Consider the following 17,314-nt stretch of genomic DNA (forward strand, 5'->3'; position numbering starts at 1 on the left):
TCCTGTGTAGTTATATAAGCTCCAGTCACCTCTGGTTTTGTCATTCCCCAGACTATGGTAACTATTCCATATGTCTTTGTTGATTGGCCACATGAATGTTCAAAACAGAGGTTATGTAACACCCGAACCACAGCATTTTGTATTTGGGAGACTGTGGACAGTATAGTGAATGCCTCCAAGTCTCTCAATTGCTGGGCTGTGAGATGGAAATAATTCTCTAATCTAGTGATTATGGCTCGTTCATTGTCTCATTCCCACAGACCCCAGGACCTTGGGAGTCAAGCAAAGACTGAGTTACCCAGTAGGATATGTATGTCACCTCTGATCCAAAGTACTTATCAGTACTGTATGTACTGGAGCAGGGACCAAGGAGGCCATGTGTTCCAGGTAGTGTGCAGGGCTCTCTACCAGATGGCTTTGGGTTTTATTGTAAGAACTCAGTCTGTTTATTACCGGGACTGTGGAGTCGATTCATTACTACAGCAATATGAACTCCAACAGAGCCCATATGTCACCTTATGGTACTGCTCAGAGGATAAGAATCTAAACTTGGTACAAATGGGTACGCAGCATATCTCCAATGAGGAGCTCACTCCCCTACCCTCATTTCCACCTCTGCAGCCTCCTACATTGGGCTCTGCTTCCACGTACGAAGCTGCCCTACTGTAGGCTACACTCCCTCACCATGCCACTTTCCAGCATGCCACTTGCCCCATACAGCCCAGCTTTATCATCACCGTGCTGCATTTTCTACCCATTATGTATTGTCATGCTGCAGGATAACATGAGGAAAACCTTCCAGAGAGCCCTCTTGGACCCCTTATGACAGTCCCCCACTTACTGCTCTCTTTTCATGCTCAACCATGCCTATGAGCTCCAGGACTTGTACTGCGGTGTCCTGGATGTGAGAACAAACTCCAATCCACCATAGCTTTTGTTGTCTTGGACTGGCCTGACTAGAACCTCCTTGCTGCCAGCACACCATCACATTTCTATTAGATGCCCAGCCCCTCTTAGACTGCCCTCTTCATCATGCCATGCTGCTTAAGGAGGATGCCAGAGACACCAACCCAGCAGTAGTTCTACCATCTCCTCACCAGGCAAATACACCAGGAGCTACAACTCCCAGCAGCCTTTGCTTCTTGTCCTCTTATTAAGAAGTTCACTGCCAACATCACTTGATCTCCTGCATGTCCTATACATCTTGAAAAGTAGATGCATTTCCAGATACCAAAATGCCTTTCTCACTAAGTCTCAGGTTCGCAGTTGATGACAGAAAATCAGAGATGACAGGGACTGACCTGGCTCCATGTCAGCACTTTGGGAAGAGTTTGTGTCCACAGGCCGTGCAGCCCCCTCTCCAAGGCCATCGGATCCTTGAGTACAGGGCGGTGTGCTCTCTGTTGAGGAAGCGAAGAGAGCAGATTAAGTGATTGGTTCCCAGTGCCTACTCACAGTCCTCTTCCTGGCATCCTTTGCAAATGCATGCCAGTTGGAAACATGGGTTTTATTCCTACTACTGTGGTCACGAAGCAAAGCAAGTGGAGTTCTAAAACCTGAAGGCCTTGAACAAAGAGGTCATTTCCATAGACTTTCCATGGCTCTCAGGAAAGCCATCCCCTGTACATGGTTCTCTTGCTGTGAGCATTATAACATTCTCCTCCAGTCACATCACCTACGAGTATGTCTTCCTGTAGACCCAGCCTCTCCAGGGCAGGGCCTATACAGCTCGTCTCTGTAACCCAGGTCCAGTGTAGGGCTTGCAGCACAAGAGCAACTGTCTGATGGACAGAGAGGGTTGATCCTATACTGTGATGGCGTGCAAGGCACACAGCACGGGGTTGAAGCCTTGAGGCTGTCCTGTCAGTGGCATGCCAGGAAAATAAGTAAAGCCCCTTGGCTCTCTGAGCCTTGGGATCTGGCTTAGGAGGCGGACCTGCTTCACTGAGATGTGCCATACAGAGTCACAGAGTCACTTGGGTCAGGGTTCTCCCATGAAAGAACTCTGCTCTGGCCCTCTTGCTATGGCAACCTCTGTCAAGTCGCTTTCTCTTTCTCAGCTTCAGTTTCTTCATTGGAAAGGAGAAAGCTCTGAATTGGGCAACATGTGAACTTTTATGTCCTAGAATTCAACAACTATGAGTCTGATCAACCAGTACCACTAGTATCCTTACACAATAAGTGTTTGTCAAATGAATCCATTTGAAAGAAAGGTAGGACCTCTAGTGATCTAAAGGGATGACACCAACAGGCAAGCTAAGCAATAGTGTAGAGACCACCTCGAATGCCCATTCCTGATAATGAACTTGATGTCTATAACCATCCTGGAGCCTTCATCCAGTGACTGATGGAAGCAGAGGCAAACACCCACAGTTAAATACTGAACTGAGGCGGGCGGTGGTGGTGCACGCTTTTAATCCCAGCACTCGGGAGGCAGAGGCAGGCGGATCTCTGTGTGTTCGAGGCCAGGCTAGACCGATAGCCTCCAAAATAGAGAAACCCTGTCTTGTAAAACCAAAAAAACCAAACAAACAAACAAACAAAAAAAAACACTGAACTGAACCCAAGGAACCCAGTGACAGAGAGAGAGGAGCGATGAGCAAATTGGCAAAGAATGGGCTGGCAAAACCAGCAGAGACAGCTGATCTGAACAGGGGAGAGCTCTTGGACCCCAGACCAACAGCTGTGAGGCCAGCATAAGACTGATCCAGACCCCTGAATGTGAGTGTCAGTGAGGAGGCCTGGGCAACCTATGGGGCCCTGAGCAGTGGATCAGTGTTTATCCCTGGAATACAAACAGACATCATGTGTCCATAACACAAAGAGGGATGTTCTCTCAGCCTGGACTCTTAGGGGAGTGCCTGGACCCTGCCCTGAGTGAAATGACAGACTCTAGATATCCACTATGTGGAAGGAATTGGCAATAGGGTGGGAGGCTGGGGGGGATGATGAGGGGATGCGGGAGGAGGGGAGGGAGAGGGAACTGGGATTGACATGTAAAACAAGCTATTTAAAATTAAAATAATAATAAATACATAAAAAAGAAAGGTAGGGAGGGGCTACAAGGTTTTAACTAATTTGCCTCTGGTGATTGCAACAAAAGGAACTGAAATTTGAACACAGATCCTCAAAAGCTGCAGATCCCTGCAACACAACAGACACTTCCAAATGCCCTCTGCATAAAGATCCTGCAGGCAAAGACTTGAGTGTCAAGGCACTTAGTGTATCTGAGTTTTGCTCTCAAGCTATTATTTGAGAAGTTCCCTGAATACATATTTGCCAAATACACTTAGGAATCCTGCTAAGAAGTCATTATTGTCTCTTATAAGGTGAGGAATTACTGGTAATTCCCATTAAAAACAAAAATCTCGTAAGTGTGAAAATTTGCCAACTCTCCCTGTGTCTCAGATGCTTCTTTACTGTAAATTCTAATTATTCTAAGCAGAGAGTAGCTAGTAGGCAGGAACATTTCCAGACTCTGCCCAAATGCCGGGCCTCCCACCCGCACCCCGAGGTCAAGCTCTACTGACCTCATGAGCTGCTGCAGAGTAGAGAGCAAGAGTCTGGAGAAAAACTAAAAAGGTTCCTCTAAATCAAAATACAAGGCTGGTGACCTAAGTTTAGATCCGTAGAATCTGTTTAAAAAACCAGGCCTGGAAGGACGTAGCTGTAATCCTAGCAGAGGTGGGAAGGGAGGCAGGATCAGGCATATCCCTGGAAACTGGCTGCCAACTAGCCTCGGCAACTTGGCTGAGAAGTTCCAGGCCAGTGAGGGAGAGAGACCCTGATTCAAACAAAAAAGCAGAAAGCAATTGAGAAGCAGCACCCAAGGCTGACCTCTGACCTTCACTCATATGTGCATTTGTGTACCTCTACACATATGAACACCATCACATCGGGGCACATGAACACACACACACACACACACACACACACACACACATACGCACACACACACACACACACACATTAATGCATATACCCATGGAGATAAAAGCTAATATACTAAGTTAGGGTATGACTCTTATTCTATGACTCTCAAATGGCTCTGGAACTTTCTATTGCTGTGGCAGCCACTGTGAATGAAAACAACTTGGGGAGGAAAAAAATGTATCTTATCTTACAGCTTACAGTCCAACACTCAGGGAAGCCAAGGCATGAACTCAGGCCAGGAACCCGGAAGCAGTAACTGAAGCAGAAGCCATCGAAGCTTTCTCGGCCTGCTTTCTGATCCAGCACTGATCACAATGGGCTATGTCCCCCTGCATCAATCAGGAAATTGCCCCACAGATGTGCTCATAAGCTAATCTGATGGCCGTGGCTCCTCAACTGAGCTTCCATCTTCCTAGATGCCTCTAACGTGTTAAGTTTACTAAACTAATGTGCAAAGATGTAATTCCTATTTACAAGGCCTTATTCATGAGAATATCATCCCCTGGGGCTTCAAAGAGAGCAGGAACCTGCCTTGTTCCACTCCACCCATGGGTGAGGTAAAGTATGCCCTGTATCTGTGTCTGGACCTATCCCAAATGATTTGTGGCTTTTAGGATCTAGATCTGCTGGGTTTGTTCCCAAGGATCCTGTGGGGTCTTAGTCACATCCACTGATCTGGATGGATGATGTGTGGCTGAACACTTGTCCAGATTTTAAGATTCCACTTAGTCCCCAAAGGCTGCAGGCCAAAGCTGTACACACTGACTCCCCACCTGGAAGAAGCTGCAAGGCTGCCATGACTGTTCCTTTTCTGCCTTCATCGTGGCTAAGGCTTCAGGGAGGACCAACTCTTTAGTCACTGTCTTTTCAGTTTCCAGCCCAGCATTCCTTCCTTTTCACACAACCTCCAGTAAGCATCACAATGCCACCACCATAACTGTTCATAAAACCAAAATATACACAGTGTCCTATTTTGCTTTCTATTTCTGTGATAAGCACTGTGACCAGAGGTGACTTGGGGAGGAAGGGGTTTGTTTCAGTTTACCATTTGTTATCTGTCATGAAGGAACTCAAGGCAGGAACCTGGAAGCAGGAACTGAGGCAGAGACTAAGGAGGCATACTGCTTCCTCCTGCTCATCTTGTTTCCATAAATATCCCAGGACCACCTTCTCAGGGGTGAATGCCCTGCACCTTCTCACATCAATCAATAATTAAAACAACACTTCACAGACTTGCCTTAAGGCCAGTCTTGGGGAGACGTTTTCTCAATTAAGAATCTCTCTTCCCAGATATGTCAGGATTGTGTTAAGTGGACAAAAAAAAAATCAACCAGTACATACAGTGGCTGAAACAGTTTTAACACTCTATTAAAGGGAAGCCTTGTTAGGAAAGGATGGTATTCATTTATTCATCCATCCATCCATCCTTCCTTCCTTCCTTCCTTCCTTCCTTCTCTTATTCATATGAGTCTGGTGCTGGGTGGATACACTGAGGACAAAAACCTAACTACAGAAACTTTACAGGCAAGGAAAACAAGATTTGACCACAAAACTATGATGTTCCAACAGTTTCATAAGAGATATATATAAACCATAGGCAAAGGCAAGATGGAAGGATCTCCTTGGCTGACAAACCAGGAAGGACTTAATAGAGCATGTGCTGAGGAAGGTAAATCTTGCCCCAGGGATACAGGGTGGGGATTGGATGGGGCTCTTCAAGCGAGGGGGTAAAAGAGCAGGAGGAGAAAAAAAATGACAAACACATACACTTATCCCTCAGTGTGGATATATACAGGGCGGCAGATATTACAACACGGGACATGGGAGCTTCAGTGCACATGGTCTCCAGGGCCAAGTCAGATTGCAAATCCTGCTTAGCACAAGGAAGGCAAGGAAGGCTTTGGAGAAGAGTTGTGATTTTACTGGAGATCTGCTATAGACAGGTGCAGAGTTTGAAGAGGAGGCAACCAGGGCAGGAAGCTCCTGGCTATATGCTAGGTATTTGGCTGGCTGTTAGGTATTTTGATCTCATTGAGCCTTCTAAAGAGCTGCAGGAGGGTGGCATTATCCTTTCTGACTTTCTGATGAGTAGGGAAGATTTGGGAGCTCTAGACTGGTTGCTCCTAATCCTCAGCCAGGAAGCAGGGGAGACATGCCCTCAACCCTGTGTGCTCCTGTCCAAGTGTGCTTGGAAGTGTGTTCTGACTCCATACAGAACTATCTGCCTAACACACCTGCTTCTGTGTGTACGTCACATCCGGTATGCTCCTGGATGTTTGGGGCTCCATCACCTCCCAGGCCATCCTGATGGGGAGCCCATTGCTTCTGTTAGTGTCTCCCCTAAGGACCACAGGCGAAGTAGATAAAATGTTCCTTGGTTCCTTTGTGCCGTTCTTCACAAGGTGAGAGGGAAACCACCCTCCTCTCAGTCATGGAGTGTTCGCGTTCATCTTTGATTTCTCACCTAAAGCTGAGATCACAGAAGCAGTGGGCTCCAAACCCCCGAGTAACATTTGTTGTTCACACAATGGGTATAAGACAGAATATGTGAGGGTGCCAGTATATCTTTGCTAGTGGAGGACCTCACTATTTTATCCCAAAGCAATGGCTCCACCTGTCATTGGTCTGAAACTTCTGAGCTATGAGAAGTAAGTCTATCCTTCCTTAGCTGGCTTTCTCAGGTACTTTGTCACGGTGACATTAAGTTTAACAGATTCTCCAAGGGCATGGAGCGTCCTCCAGGCAATCCTCCTTGAACAGTGAGATCATCCCTGCGCTGACCTGCAGCATCACCAGCTCCCTGACATGGGGACTATCTCCTGGCTTCTTATGCATTCTCATTAAATGGAGGCGAAAATAATGACTGACACAGGATAACTACCAGACCCTTAGCACATCTATAACAATGGACAGTGAAATCATTCCTTCTGTTTATTTACCTGTTTTGTTTTTAGGGAGAGTTAATAGCTGAGACTGGCCTTAAGCTCATGACAATCCTCCTGCCTCAGGCAGCAGGGTGCTCTTCTTGTCTTTTAATACCCAGTGTCCTGGGCCTTGCTAGCTTCTCAGTGAAGATGCTGTAGTAGCTAATATTGTCTGACAGGATCTAGAAAGACCTGAGAGACAATTCCTTGGGTATACCTGTGAGGGAGTTTCCATACTGGATTAATTCATGTGGGAAAACCAACGTTAATTGTGGGTAGTGCCATTCCATGGGCTGGGGTCACAGACTAAATACAAGGAAGAAAGCAAGCTGAGTGCCAGCCTTCACCTCTCTCCCCTTCCTGGCAGCAGATACATTGTGACCAACTGCCTCAAGCCACCCCCTGCACGAGGGACTATACTTTCAAACTATAAGCCAAAGCAAGCCCCTCCTTCCTGGAGCTGCTTTTGTTGGGTATTTGATCACAGCTCTGATCTCAGGTAGTTGAGCTTCTCCCCAGGTGAAGAAATGGATGCGGGGAGGAAATAAGCTATGAAACCATATTGAGATGTCCATGTTCTTTTTTGTTGTTGTTGTTTTTACGAGACAGGGTTTCTCTGTATTGTTTTGGAGGCTGTCGGTCCAGCCTGGCCTCAAACTCACAGAGATCTGCCTGCCTCTGCCTCCCGAGTGCTGGGATTAAAGGTGTGCGCCACCACCGCCCAGCTGAGATGTCCATGTTCTTGTTACATCTTCATGACCAGAGTCCTGCAGTTACTTGACTTTTCACCTTTATTTCCTATCGTCTGGATGCTTCCTTGGCAATGGACACCATTTCTGGATTCCCAGCCCATTCGTATCTCCTCCTTCCATATTATCTGCCTTATTTCTGAGACCCAACCAAGCCTCAGAGTCTTCAGCTCTTGAGGGATTTCCTATCACCAGTCTGTTTTGAAGAGGGACTTACACCTTCCAGAACACAAGCAATTCTCCAGAAAAACCATCTCGTTATTGTATAAATCATTAGCTCAAAGTATTTCACCTTGTTGCTTTGCTGAGAGCTTTGGTTTCTAATCTGAGCCAATTACACGTGCCAACCTATTTGATAACATCTTAATATTGCCAATTTTTCCCAGCTCTGTGCCCAGAATCAGACCAGATTGAGAGATAGGGGTGCTAACAAGGCCTAACAGGGGAAGCATGGAGCATCCGAACTGGATCCAAACACTCATCTGAGCAAGTGGGTGCAGCCCAGCCCAGTGCAGCATCAGGATGAATGCTAATTCCCTCCCTTCCTCTGTCTCTGGAAAAAAACAAAGCCGTGAAAATTGCAAGTCAACAGGAGAAGAGAAAACATACTACACGCCTGAGTTCACTTACACTTCTGATCTTTGAAGCCTATCTCCCTACCCTAAGCAAAGCCGATTGTATCATTTTATTATGGTAGCTGCAGTTGCTGGTGGTTCTGATTAGAGAGTAAAACATACACACATAATCATATACAAACTCACCAACATAGACTTCCTCAAGCCCAGAATGGCTCCTTCTCCAAAGAGCAAGGCAGTAGTCACCTGAGCCAACCTGGATTGTCCTACTTGGGACAGATCCAGGTGAGAGTCCTGTGCTTGTCTACATGCCTTCTCTCCCACATGACCACCTGTCTGCAGTGGACCGTGAAAAGCAGCTCAGGGGCCCATTGGTGTAATGGAATGTCTTAGGGTGAGCAAGTAGACTTTTCAAACACATATAGGTGAAAATAAAGGTGGCAGATGGCTCTATGTAATCTCCCTATGAATTTATTTTCTTACTTTATGGCCTCTTTTTCTTTAATTGTTGTTACACACTCACACACACACACACCATGCGTGTGCATACATAGTTTTCTAAATACGTATGTCTCTCTGTTCTCAGTCCTGTAAATTTTTTAAGTGGATGTCCTCATTGTGAGGGAGTGAAGGAGGCTTTTATGCAAGGCCTCTGTTGGAAAAAGCAGCCACCACTAGATGCACGGCAGAGAGGATGTGTGTGTCACATCTGCTGGTGTGGAAAGCAGGTTAGACCTCATCTGCCATTTTCTTGTCTGGGGGTAGTAGTCAGACTTTCTATTCAGCATTCTCTTGGGTGGTTCCCATGCTTATGCATGAGTGACTCACAATGTCAGTCACCACATGCTATGAATTGTGAGACTTCCATAGGTTTGCTGCTCAAATCTGACTCCTCTGTGTGTGTGTGTGTGTGTGTGTGTGTGTGTGTGTGTGTGTGTGTGTGTGTGTGTAATGACTGAGAAGAGATACTGATGCAGGGACCCAATAAAGAGAGGGTCAAGGTGTCCTCCCCAACAGATACGTTTGGATTCAAACCATCAGTAGGAGATAGACTGTTCTATTGCTAATCAAGATAAAATTACATCATGCAGGTAAACTGGTGTCCTTAGAAAAGGGACAATGTTGGTACAGAGGAAGATGTGCACATAGGATAACAGCATATGATGATGGGACTTATACCGACACAGGTGAAAGATTTCCAGAAGTCAGGAGAGAAGCTTGGAAGAGGTCATTGTGTGTCCTAGAACCTTCAGGGAAGCCTAGTACTAGTGTCACTTTGATCTGGGACTTTCTGTCTCCCATTCTTGTATATGTTTTCCATACAACAGAAAATCATACAATGGGTGTGGTAGTTTATCTTGATGTCAAGGCTTGATGGCAGGCTTTGGAATCACCAGGGAGACCTCTGGGTGTGTCTGTGAGGGAGTTTTTGGATTGGGTTAATTGAGGAGAAGGATGAAGACAGCAGCCTCCTGTGGGCTCAAACCTCAGACTGAATAAAAGGAGAAAGTGAGCTGAGTACCAGCTTTCATCTTTCCCAGCTTTTGGACCCAATGTAGTCTCAAGTTTCTAACCTCCTGCCTTTTTTTGCCACGATGGACTATATCATAGGTTTTCAAACTGTGGGTCATGACACTTTGGGGGGGGTCAAATGACCTTTCACAGAGGTTGCATATCAGATATTGAGCATATCTTCTGATACTTACATTACAATTCGTAACACTAGCAAAACTACAGTTATAAAGTAGCAATGAAATACTTTTATGGTTGGGGGGTCACCACAACATGAGGAACCTTATTAAACGGTTACAGCATTAGGAAAGTTGAGAACCATTGGACCATATGTTCAAACTGTGAGCCACAATGAACCCTTCTTTCCTCATTGGGTATTTCATTGGGTATTTTATCATGGCAATGATGAAAATCTTCAGGAGAGAAGGAAGCATGCCGATGAGACGGGCAGACCAGAGCCACCCACAGCACAGGGCAAATCTCACAAGATTAGAACTTCTTCCTAAGGGGAAGTAGAAGAGATCTGGGTAAACTGGGGCTGGGGGCCCAGGGTTGGAGGTCATGAGGGTTCTGGTTGGGTGGGCTGGGAGCAGGATGGATGGCAAGAGTAATGAAAGTGTCTTGACTGGGCAGGGAGGGGAGCATTTTGGGTTAAGGAGAGACCTGGTGCCAGGGAAACTCCCAGGAATCCACAAGGATAACCCCACCTAAAACTCCCAGCAATAGTGGAGAGGGTGCCTGAACTGGCCATCTCTTATAATCAGATTGGTGACTACCCTGATTGTCAGCAGAGAGCCTTCGTCTAGTAACTGATGGAAGCAGATGCAGAGATTCACAGCCAAGCACTAGGCAAAGCTCCAGAGTCCTGTTGAAGAAAGATAGGAGGGATTTACAAGCCTGGGGGGGGGCAGGTGGCAAGATTTATAACAGGAGAACCCACAGAAGCAGATGACCTGAACTCGTGGGAGCTCACTGACTCTATACCAATAACTAGGGAGCCAGCATGGGACTGACCTAGGCCCTCTGCATGTGTGTGACAGTTGTGTAGCTTTGTCTGTTCATGGGGCTCTTAGCAGTGGGATCAGGACCTGTCCCTGGTGCTTGAGCTGGCTTTTGGAACTATTCCCCATGCTGGGTTGCCTTTTCCAGCCTGGATGCAGGGGGAGGAGCTTGGTCCTGCTTGAGCTTGATGTGCCATGCTTTGTTGATGTCCATGGGATGCCTGCCCCTTTCTGAGTGGAGACAGAGGAGGAGTAGATGGTGGTGGGTAAAGGGGAGATTGGGAGACAGAAGGAGAGGAGGGAAGGGAAACTGCAATTGAGATGTAAAATAAATAAAAATGTTTAATTAATTAAAAAATAGAATACAAACTCTTTCTTGGGTTCTAGGAGACAGTAGGAAGTCACTTTGTTGTAAGTACAATGGGCTGGGCATGGGGATGGGGTTCTGTCACCTCAAATCTCTAATTAGCAGCTGTCTTACCTAATACTTCTATTAACATTTAATAGTTACCATTGTCATCAGAGTTAAGAAGAGGGGTGGCATGAATGATGCCACTTGATGCTGAATCTATTAGTCTGGTGACCAAAGGCCATGGGATCCCACTGCTGCAAATGCTGTCTTAACACATCCCAGGCAGAATCAGACTGGTCCTGCCGGGTCGCTGCTGCTGCCTTGCACAAACTAATCCTCTCCCTGCTTCCTTTAATCCAGCTAACAGCCAGAATAAAATTGGAAAGGATTTTCTCCATCGAAGTTATGCCTTTCTTCCTGATCCAAACACAGTTGTGTGCCTGGGTCCTTGCAATGCTGCAAAGCCAAACAAAAACATCACAAAGCTTTTCTCAGGCTTCATGGTGTTATCTCGGCTGCACCAACTGAAGGACCTTCATGTCTTCTGTTCTCTTTGGTTTTTTTTCCCCTTCCACATCCACCTCTGTCCAGAGCTCTTGTGCGAGCAGTAAGGGCTCTCAGCGAGCAGAGGAGGGAAATGTGATCACAAAGCTGAAAGGCTGGAACTGATCACCCTTCTTGGACAAGAACTGAAGCCCATGATGGACAGGGCCCTTGGCAGCAGAGTGTGCCTGGATAGTGGGCCTGAGTGATGGGCTTGATCTTGTGCATCAAAAGATAATCGCTCAAGGTCTAGCCTAGCCTCCAAAGCTGCCATGGTGATGAGGATGAACAGAACCATTCTACCATGAAGATCCCATGAAAGAAAAGAGGTGTAGTCTTCCCCAAAGGAGTGGGGGCAGTTACATACAAGAGCCAGAACTGTTGACTGCAGAGTGTAAAATAGTTCCCTGCCCCCTCCCTAGGGAAAAGGAAAATCCTGACCTTCAGTCTTTCTATTTGGGAGATTGCATGGAAACAAGATGTCTTTATCAAGAGGTCAGTTTTTGTGATCAGAGAAATTGGAAAAGAGTAGGTTTCATGAACAGAGGGGCCCAGCTAAGCCCTGGACAGAGCCCATTGGTACATCTGAGAAGTATTAACACTGAGCCTACTTGGCTAGAGGCTGCTGATCCACCACCCCCAACACTGCCATTTTCTGCTCTGCTCTATGGAAGCCTGTTTTCTCAGTCTCCCCTGCTTACTGGCTTCTGGAAAGGTTTGGCTAATGAAAGACCCTGAGCAACCAGAGTCTCCATCTGTCCTTTGCTCTGTCTTAGACACTATGCCCGGCAGGGCAGTGATCACATACCTTGTGTTGTTTCCGGTCCTGAGAGGTATTCTACTAAGTGGTTCTAGCTCCTCCTCCTGATCATTCTGGCTTCTGGAATCTAGAAATGTCACTTTCTCATTGTCCTTCCAGCCTAGAAGTGATAGGGATTGCCTGCTGCAGCTGATCTCTGGACAGTTTCTAAGCTATGTCCTCAATTCTGTGCCCAATTTCCTGTATTTGAGTTCCTCTGCTGAAACACCTGGGATGGTTTCTGTTTTTCTGCCTGGACTTGAGCTGATGAAGGTACTGGGAAAATCTGCAGGTGCAAGTGCTGCTTGGCAAGTCTCAGGGCGAGAATGTACCAATGCACCAAGAAGGTCAGTGTGTGGGCCAAGGAAGGGAGCTCATTATGGACCTGGCCAGCAGTCAAGCTCCCAAGGAAATGAGCACTTGGTGAGGCATGTATGAAGATGAGAAGGAGGCTTTGCACAAAGAAAGGTAATAACATGCAGTCAAGCCTTTACCTGTATGAGAGAATTGAATGTGACTCTCTTCCTGGTAGATGAGCATAGGGAAAGCCAACTATCTATCAATCTACTGAATTCCAGTAAGTTCCACTGTGACTCACAAACTCTTGGGGAGGCCAGGGTGTCCCACTTCAGGGAAGCCTGGAGTTATATGAAACCAACGATAGGGGAAAAGACAGCACTCAGCAGAGATGGTGAGACATTTGCCATGTAGCTTTGGGGATCATGTCTGGGTGGACGCGGTGTTGGATAAAGTTAGCCTCCATCCTTCCAAACTCAGAAGGGTTGAGAGCACCATGTCTTCTAGAGAGGGAATGGATGGCGACAGGAATATAATGGGAAATCTTTCCATCAGCTGGGGCAGTCAACTCTTTGTTGAATTCTGTGAGAGCAGAAGTCTCTCTGTTCTAGCTTTGATGGACTGACCACTGAGAGGTAGTGCAGCCTTTGTTAGTAAAGAAGCAGTTGAACATTTTTTAAAAGTATATGTGAAGAGACAGACACCAGCTGGAACCAAAGACCAGACAACAACAACAACAAAAAGACCAGAAACGAAGGCGCAAAGCCCAGCAGGCTCTCTGTGTGAACATGTCTCCTGGGTGGCAGGCTCACAGCAGAGGTCAGCTTCTCACAGTGAGAGCAGGGGATCTGGGATCTCGTGACACATTTGCTTTCTATCTCTGCTTAAGTCTTTGTCACAGATGGCCTTTTATTGACTGACCCAAGTGTCTGGGACTGATGTCCTCCAGAGGTAGCGCAAGGATGCCCGGGTGTGGGACATCAGGGCTGTTAATGAACACTGCACATTTACTTCCCTGGAAATTGGCCCCAGGGAGGAAATCAAGACTGAGATGTCAACACAGTCTTCCTGTCAAGTTCAGTATCCTTGTCCACTTACTCAGTCGTCCCAGGCCCACCCAGGTGGACACATGTCCAAAGTATTCTAGTAAAGATGAGAACATTACCTGAGGAGAAACCAAGAGACAAAGAGCTCCACCCAAAGACAGGAAAAACCAGAAATTCCGAGGGAGAGGGTGACTTATTAATATTTCCCCCTTCACTTTTCTACCTTTTAATCACACACATCTTCAATGCTTAAAATAAGAATTTCTGAAGTTATAGATTTCAAAAACACTATGAAGACAGGACGGAGAATCTCTCCATACCCTGCAGTGAGTTTTCCTCACGCTAACCTTTCATAACTATGCTTCATTTGCTCTAGATGATCAACCAATCCTGGGAAATTATTTTAATTCATGTTTATAATTTATTCAGGTTTCCTAGGTTTTATGTAATGCCTTCTTCTCTTCCAGGATCTCTAGCAATGATACCTAATTGGATTTAGTTGTCACAGGTCCTTAGGTACCTCTTGGTTGGACTACTTCTTCAGACAGTCCTTGACAGTTTGGGGGAAGCAATGGGAAAGAAGGTCTTTGCAGGATGCCTCTACTCCAATGGTTAAGATTGATTAGCAACTCACCACAGTCTACAATCACTTAAGTAGCAAACCTCTGGGCACATCTGTGAGAAGATTCAAGATAGAACTGTTGAAATAGAAAGACTTACACTAAATGAAAGAAACCCCATTCCATTGGCCAGGGTCCTGCACTACAAAGCAGTTGAACTGTGGTTTGGAGCTGTGACTGAAAGAAACCTACTCAAATTGCTTTGGCCATGGTGTTTTATCACAGAAAAACTAACCCTAACTAAGACACTGTCATGACAGCAAGGAAAGTGTTTAATACGCACAATGGACTGTATTTGGATTGTTCTTTGAGGCTATAGGATCCAAAAGGTTGTCTCTCTCTTATATGGGCCCTTATGCATCTCACTATTCCTTGCTATAGAAGTGGTACCTGAACCCTGGCTGGGGCTTCTAGCTGCTATCTCAGACATAGCAATGGTGTGCATGTTGTCATCATAACATCTACACAGTCCTGGTGTCCTTGTCCCTGGGGATGCCACCAAACCCTCACAGTCTGGCTACAACCCACATTTCTAGCACTGAGTCTTGAGTTTTCCCCCACCTCTTTCTCCAGCCTTGCTAGAGAGTTCCCAGGTCTCTCAGACTTATGTTTATGCCCTTTCCTACACCAGATGTATTCTCCTGTTGGCTGCCTGGAACCCATTGAAAGTCATAGGACAGCATCTTGAGAGCAGCACTTACCCCATGTCTCTGTGCCGTGTGGATGGTTCTAGTCTGATCCTGACCACCTGACTACCCCAAGGCTCCAGTGCCTGACCTGAAATGGTTATTAACTTGTTTGTTTTTTCATCTTCACTGTTACCAACTTCCTGATTGTGATCTCCCCCGCCCTGTGACATTAGATGGCAAATAATTTTCAATAACAGCTGGATGTATTCCTGGACTCCTGACACATTTCCCACACTTTTTAAGAGTTGCCCAGGCTTGCCTGTTTCCTCAGGTAGATGACGAAATTTTGGAAAAGGACAGATCCTGCCTAGCAACAGAGGACTGATAGCAAAGCAGGCAGTTAAGTCACCTCTTACAGATTTTTTTAGAACATACTGGATGTTCTCAGCTACTGTTCTTTTGTTAGGACATCACCTTGCCCTCCCTGCAAGAACATCCATGCAAGAGTGTCACTAGACACCTAAAATCTAGTAACTTCTCAATAGTGGGGAGATCCTTTTCTGTTTAGAACTGGGTTTAGGATGCAAACTGCTCACTTCCATGTGTTTGCTAAGGCAAAAACAATAGTAGTTCTGTCACAAGAAGGCAGGGTCTGGCCCTCATCTGACTGGTAGGGACCAGGATCAAGCTCTTGAGCCTCAGTTTCCACATCAGATACTGATATAAGACAATCCTCCATTACCATGAATGTTGGGGGGCGGGGTGGGTGGTGCTGAGAGGACCAAGGGATCCAAGCACAACAGTACAGTTTTTCAAGGAGAAGCCAATCAAAGAGGAAAGGACTCTGCTCCTCACTAGCAATGCACCCCCATTTCGTGTTTCTGACCTGGTGATATTTGACTGAGGAGAACCTTGCTCAGTCAGTGGAGGAAATCCATCAAGTTTAAGTAGAACTTTTGGCAGAAGCAGTCAGGCCTTTAACTAAGAGCAAAATGGAGAGGGAACCCCAAAACACATATGCATAAGCTAGTGGTGTCCGGATGCATTTATATGGTCTATTCCCATCTGTTGGACTCACCCAACTAGCTGGGACTCTAGCTGAGATGGAGGAGCATGTGTTGCCTGTGAAGACTCACTCCAATACTCAATGTAGATTTTAGGGCACTGATGATACAACTTAATATGAATGGAAATTAGTTGCACTTTGAAATTCTATATAGCATAAAAAAGGAAAATAAGTAAGAAGGACATCAGCCTGAATATCCCATATTTGCAGGATATAAGGAGAGATAAGGTCAATACCCAGTCATTGAAGATCCGGTGCAAACGATGAGGGAAGTTTAGTTGCTCAATAAATAAATTGGGCAGGAGGCCAATTGTATATTAAGTGAATAGACACACAGGGAAAATGTTGTCTTCCTACTAACCAAATAAATCAAATCAAAGCAAAGCAAAATATCATTTTATCTAAATTAGTCATCTTACTTTTTAAATTTGAATTTAACTTCTAATGGCTGCAGACTCACTGAAATGTTACAATCTATTTAGAGGCAGCTATTTAAAAAGAGCGCTTATTGGGCACCTTATCAGATATACTAAGTACACAAATAGATCCCCAATGAGAGGCTGAAGAGAGGACCTGTGGTGGCAGATGAGGACACAGGGCTAGGCCGCAACACTGGGGTAGATCCTTCAGATGCAGAAACCTTCACAGGTGACTCCCACCCCGAGCCCAAGCTCCACATACAAAGCCACCATCTGCTCTCAGAGAGGACTGCTGGAGCGCTTCCCCCCATTCTCCGGAGCTGACAGGAAGAGCAGGAGGTGGCGGCTGGCCTGGTTGAGGATCTACAACTGCCTGGCACTCTGCAGCCACAGGAGGCAGGGGCGCCTGGCATGCATCCCATATGACCCTCTCTTCACACACAGACAGATCCAGGCCCACAGAAGAGTGCCAGCATTCCAGACACACAGTGCTGACCACAGAAAGTCTAATGAGGAATTTCTCCGAGTGAGATTCAGGACTCCTGTGAGTAGCAGTGCCTGGGAGAATAAAATTGTTGACCAGGTGAAAGTCAATCAGAAAAGGGGTTTGATCAGTGTTCTGGTGGGAGGGTGGAACCTGGACACCAAGCTTTGGGGGGTTTGATAAGAATAAGAGCAGGGAGCCAGAAGTGAGAAGCCCTCTGCTCTGGACATTCCTTCCTATTATTTACCACCGCTGCCCTAGCCTGGTAGAACAAGGCTGGTTTGGTCTCTGTTCTTGAAGTATTAATCCTCATTCCCCAATTTAAGTATTGGTAACTGTTCAAATGTGTAGTGTTAGGCAAAGCT

At 46.2% G+C, this 17,314-nt stretch overlaps 1 protein-coding gene across 13 annotated transcripts in view; it reads right to left on the minus strand.

Moving 5' to 3' along the window:
- Nucleotides 1-17,314, minus strand: part of Tenm4 (teneurin transmembrane protein 4) — a 735,641-nt gene that overhangs the window by 512,214 nt on the left and 206,113 nt on the right. For all 13 annotated transcript variants that reach the window (XM_040728397.1, XM_040728368.1, XM_040728396.1 and 10 more), the window contains one exon: nt 1,302-1,400. In XM_040728397.1, the coding sequence (XP_040584331.1) occupies nt 1,302-1,311 (10 nt within the window). In that variant the 5' untranslated portion in view covers nt 1,312-1,400. The remainder of the gene's footprint in view (nt 1-1,301; nt 1,401-17,314) is intronic.

This window comes from Mesocricetus auratus, unplaced genomic scaffold, assembly GCF_017639785.1.
Source record: "Mesocricetus auratus isolate SY011 unplaced genomic scaffold, BCM_Maur_2.0 Super-Scaffold_4256, whole genome shotgun sequence".
Classification (NCBI taxonomy): Eukaryota; Metazoa; Chordata; class Mammalia; order Rodentia; family Cricetidae; genus Mesocricetus; species Mesocricetus auratus.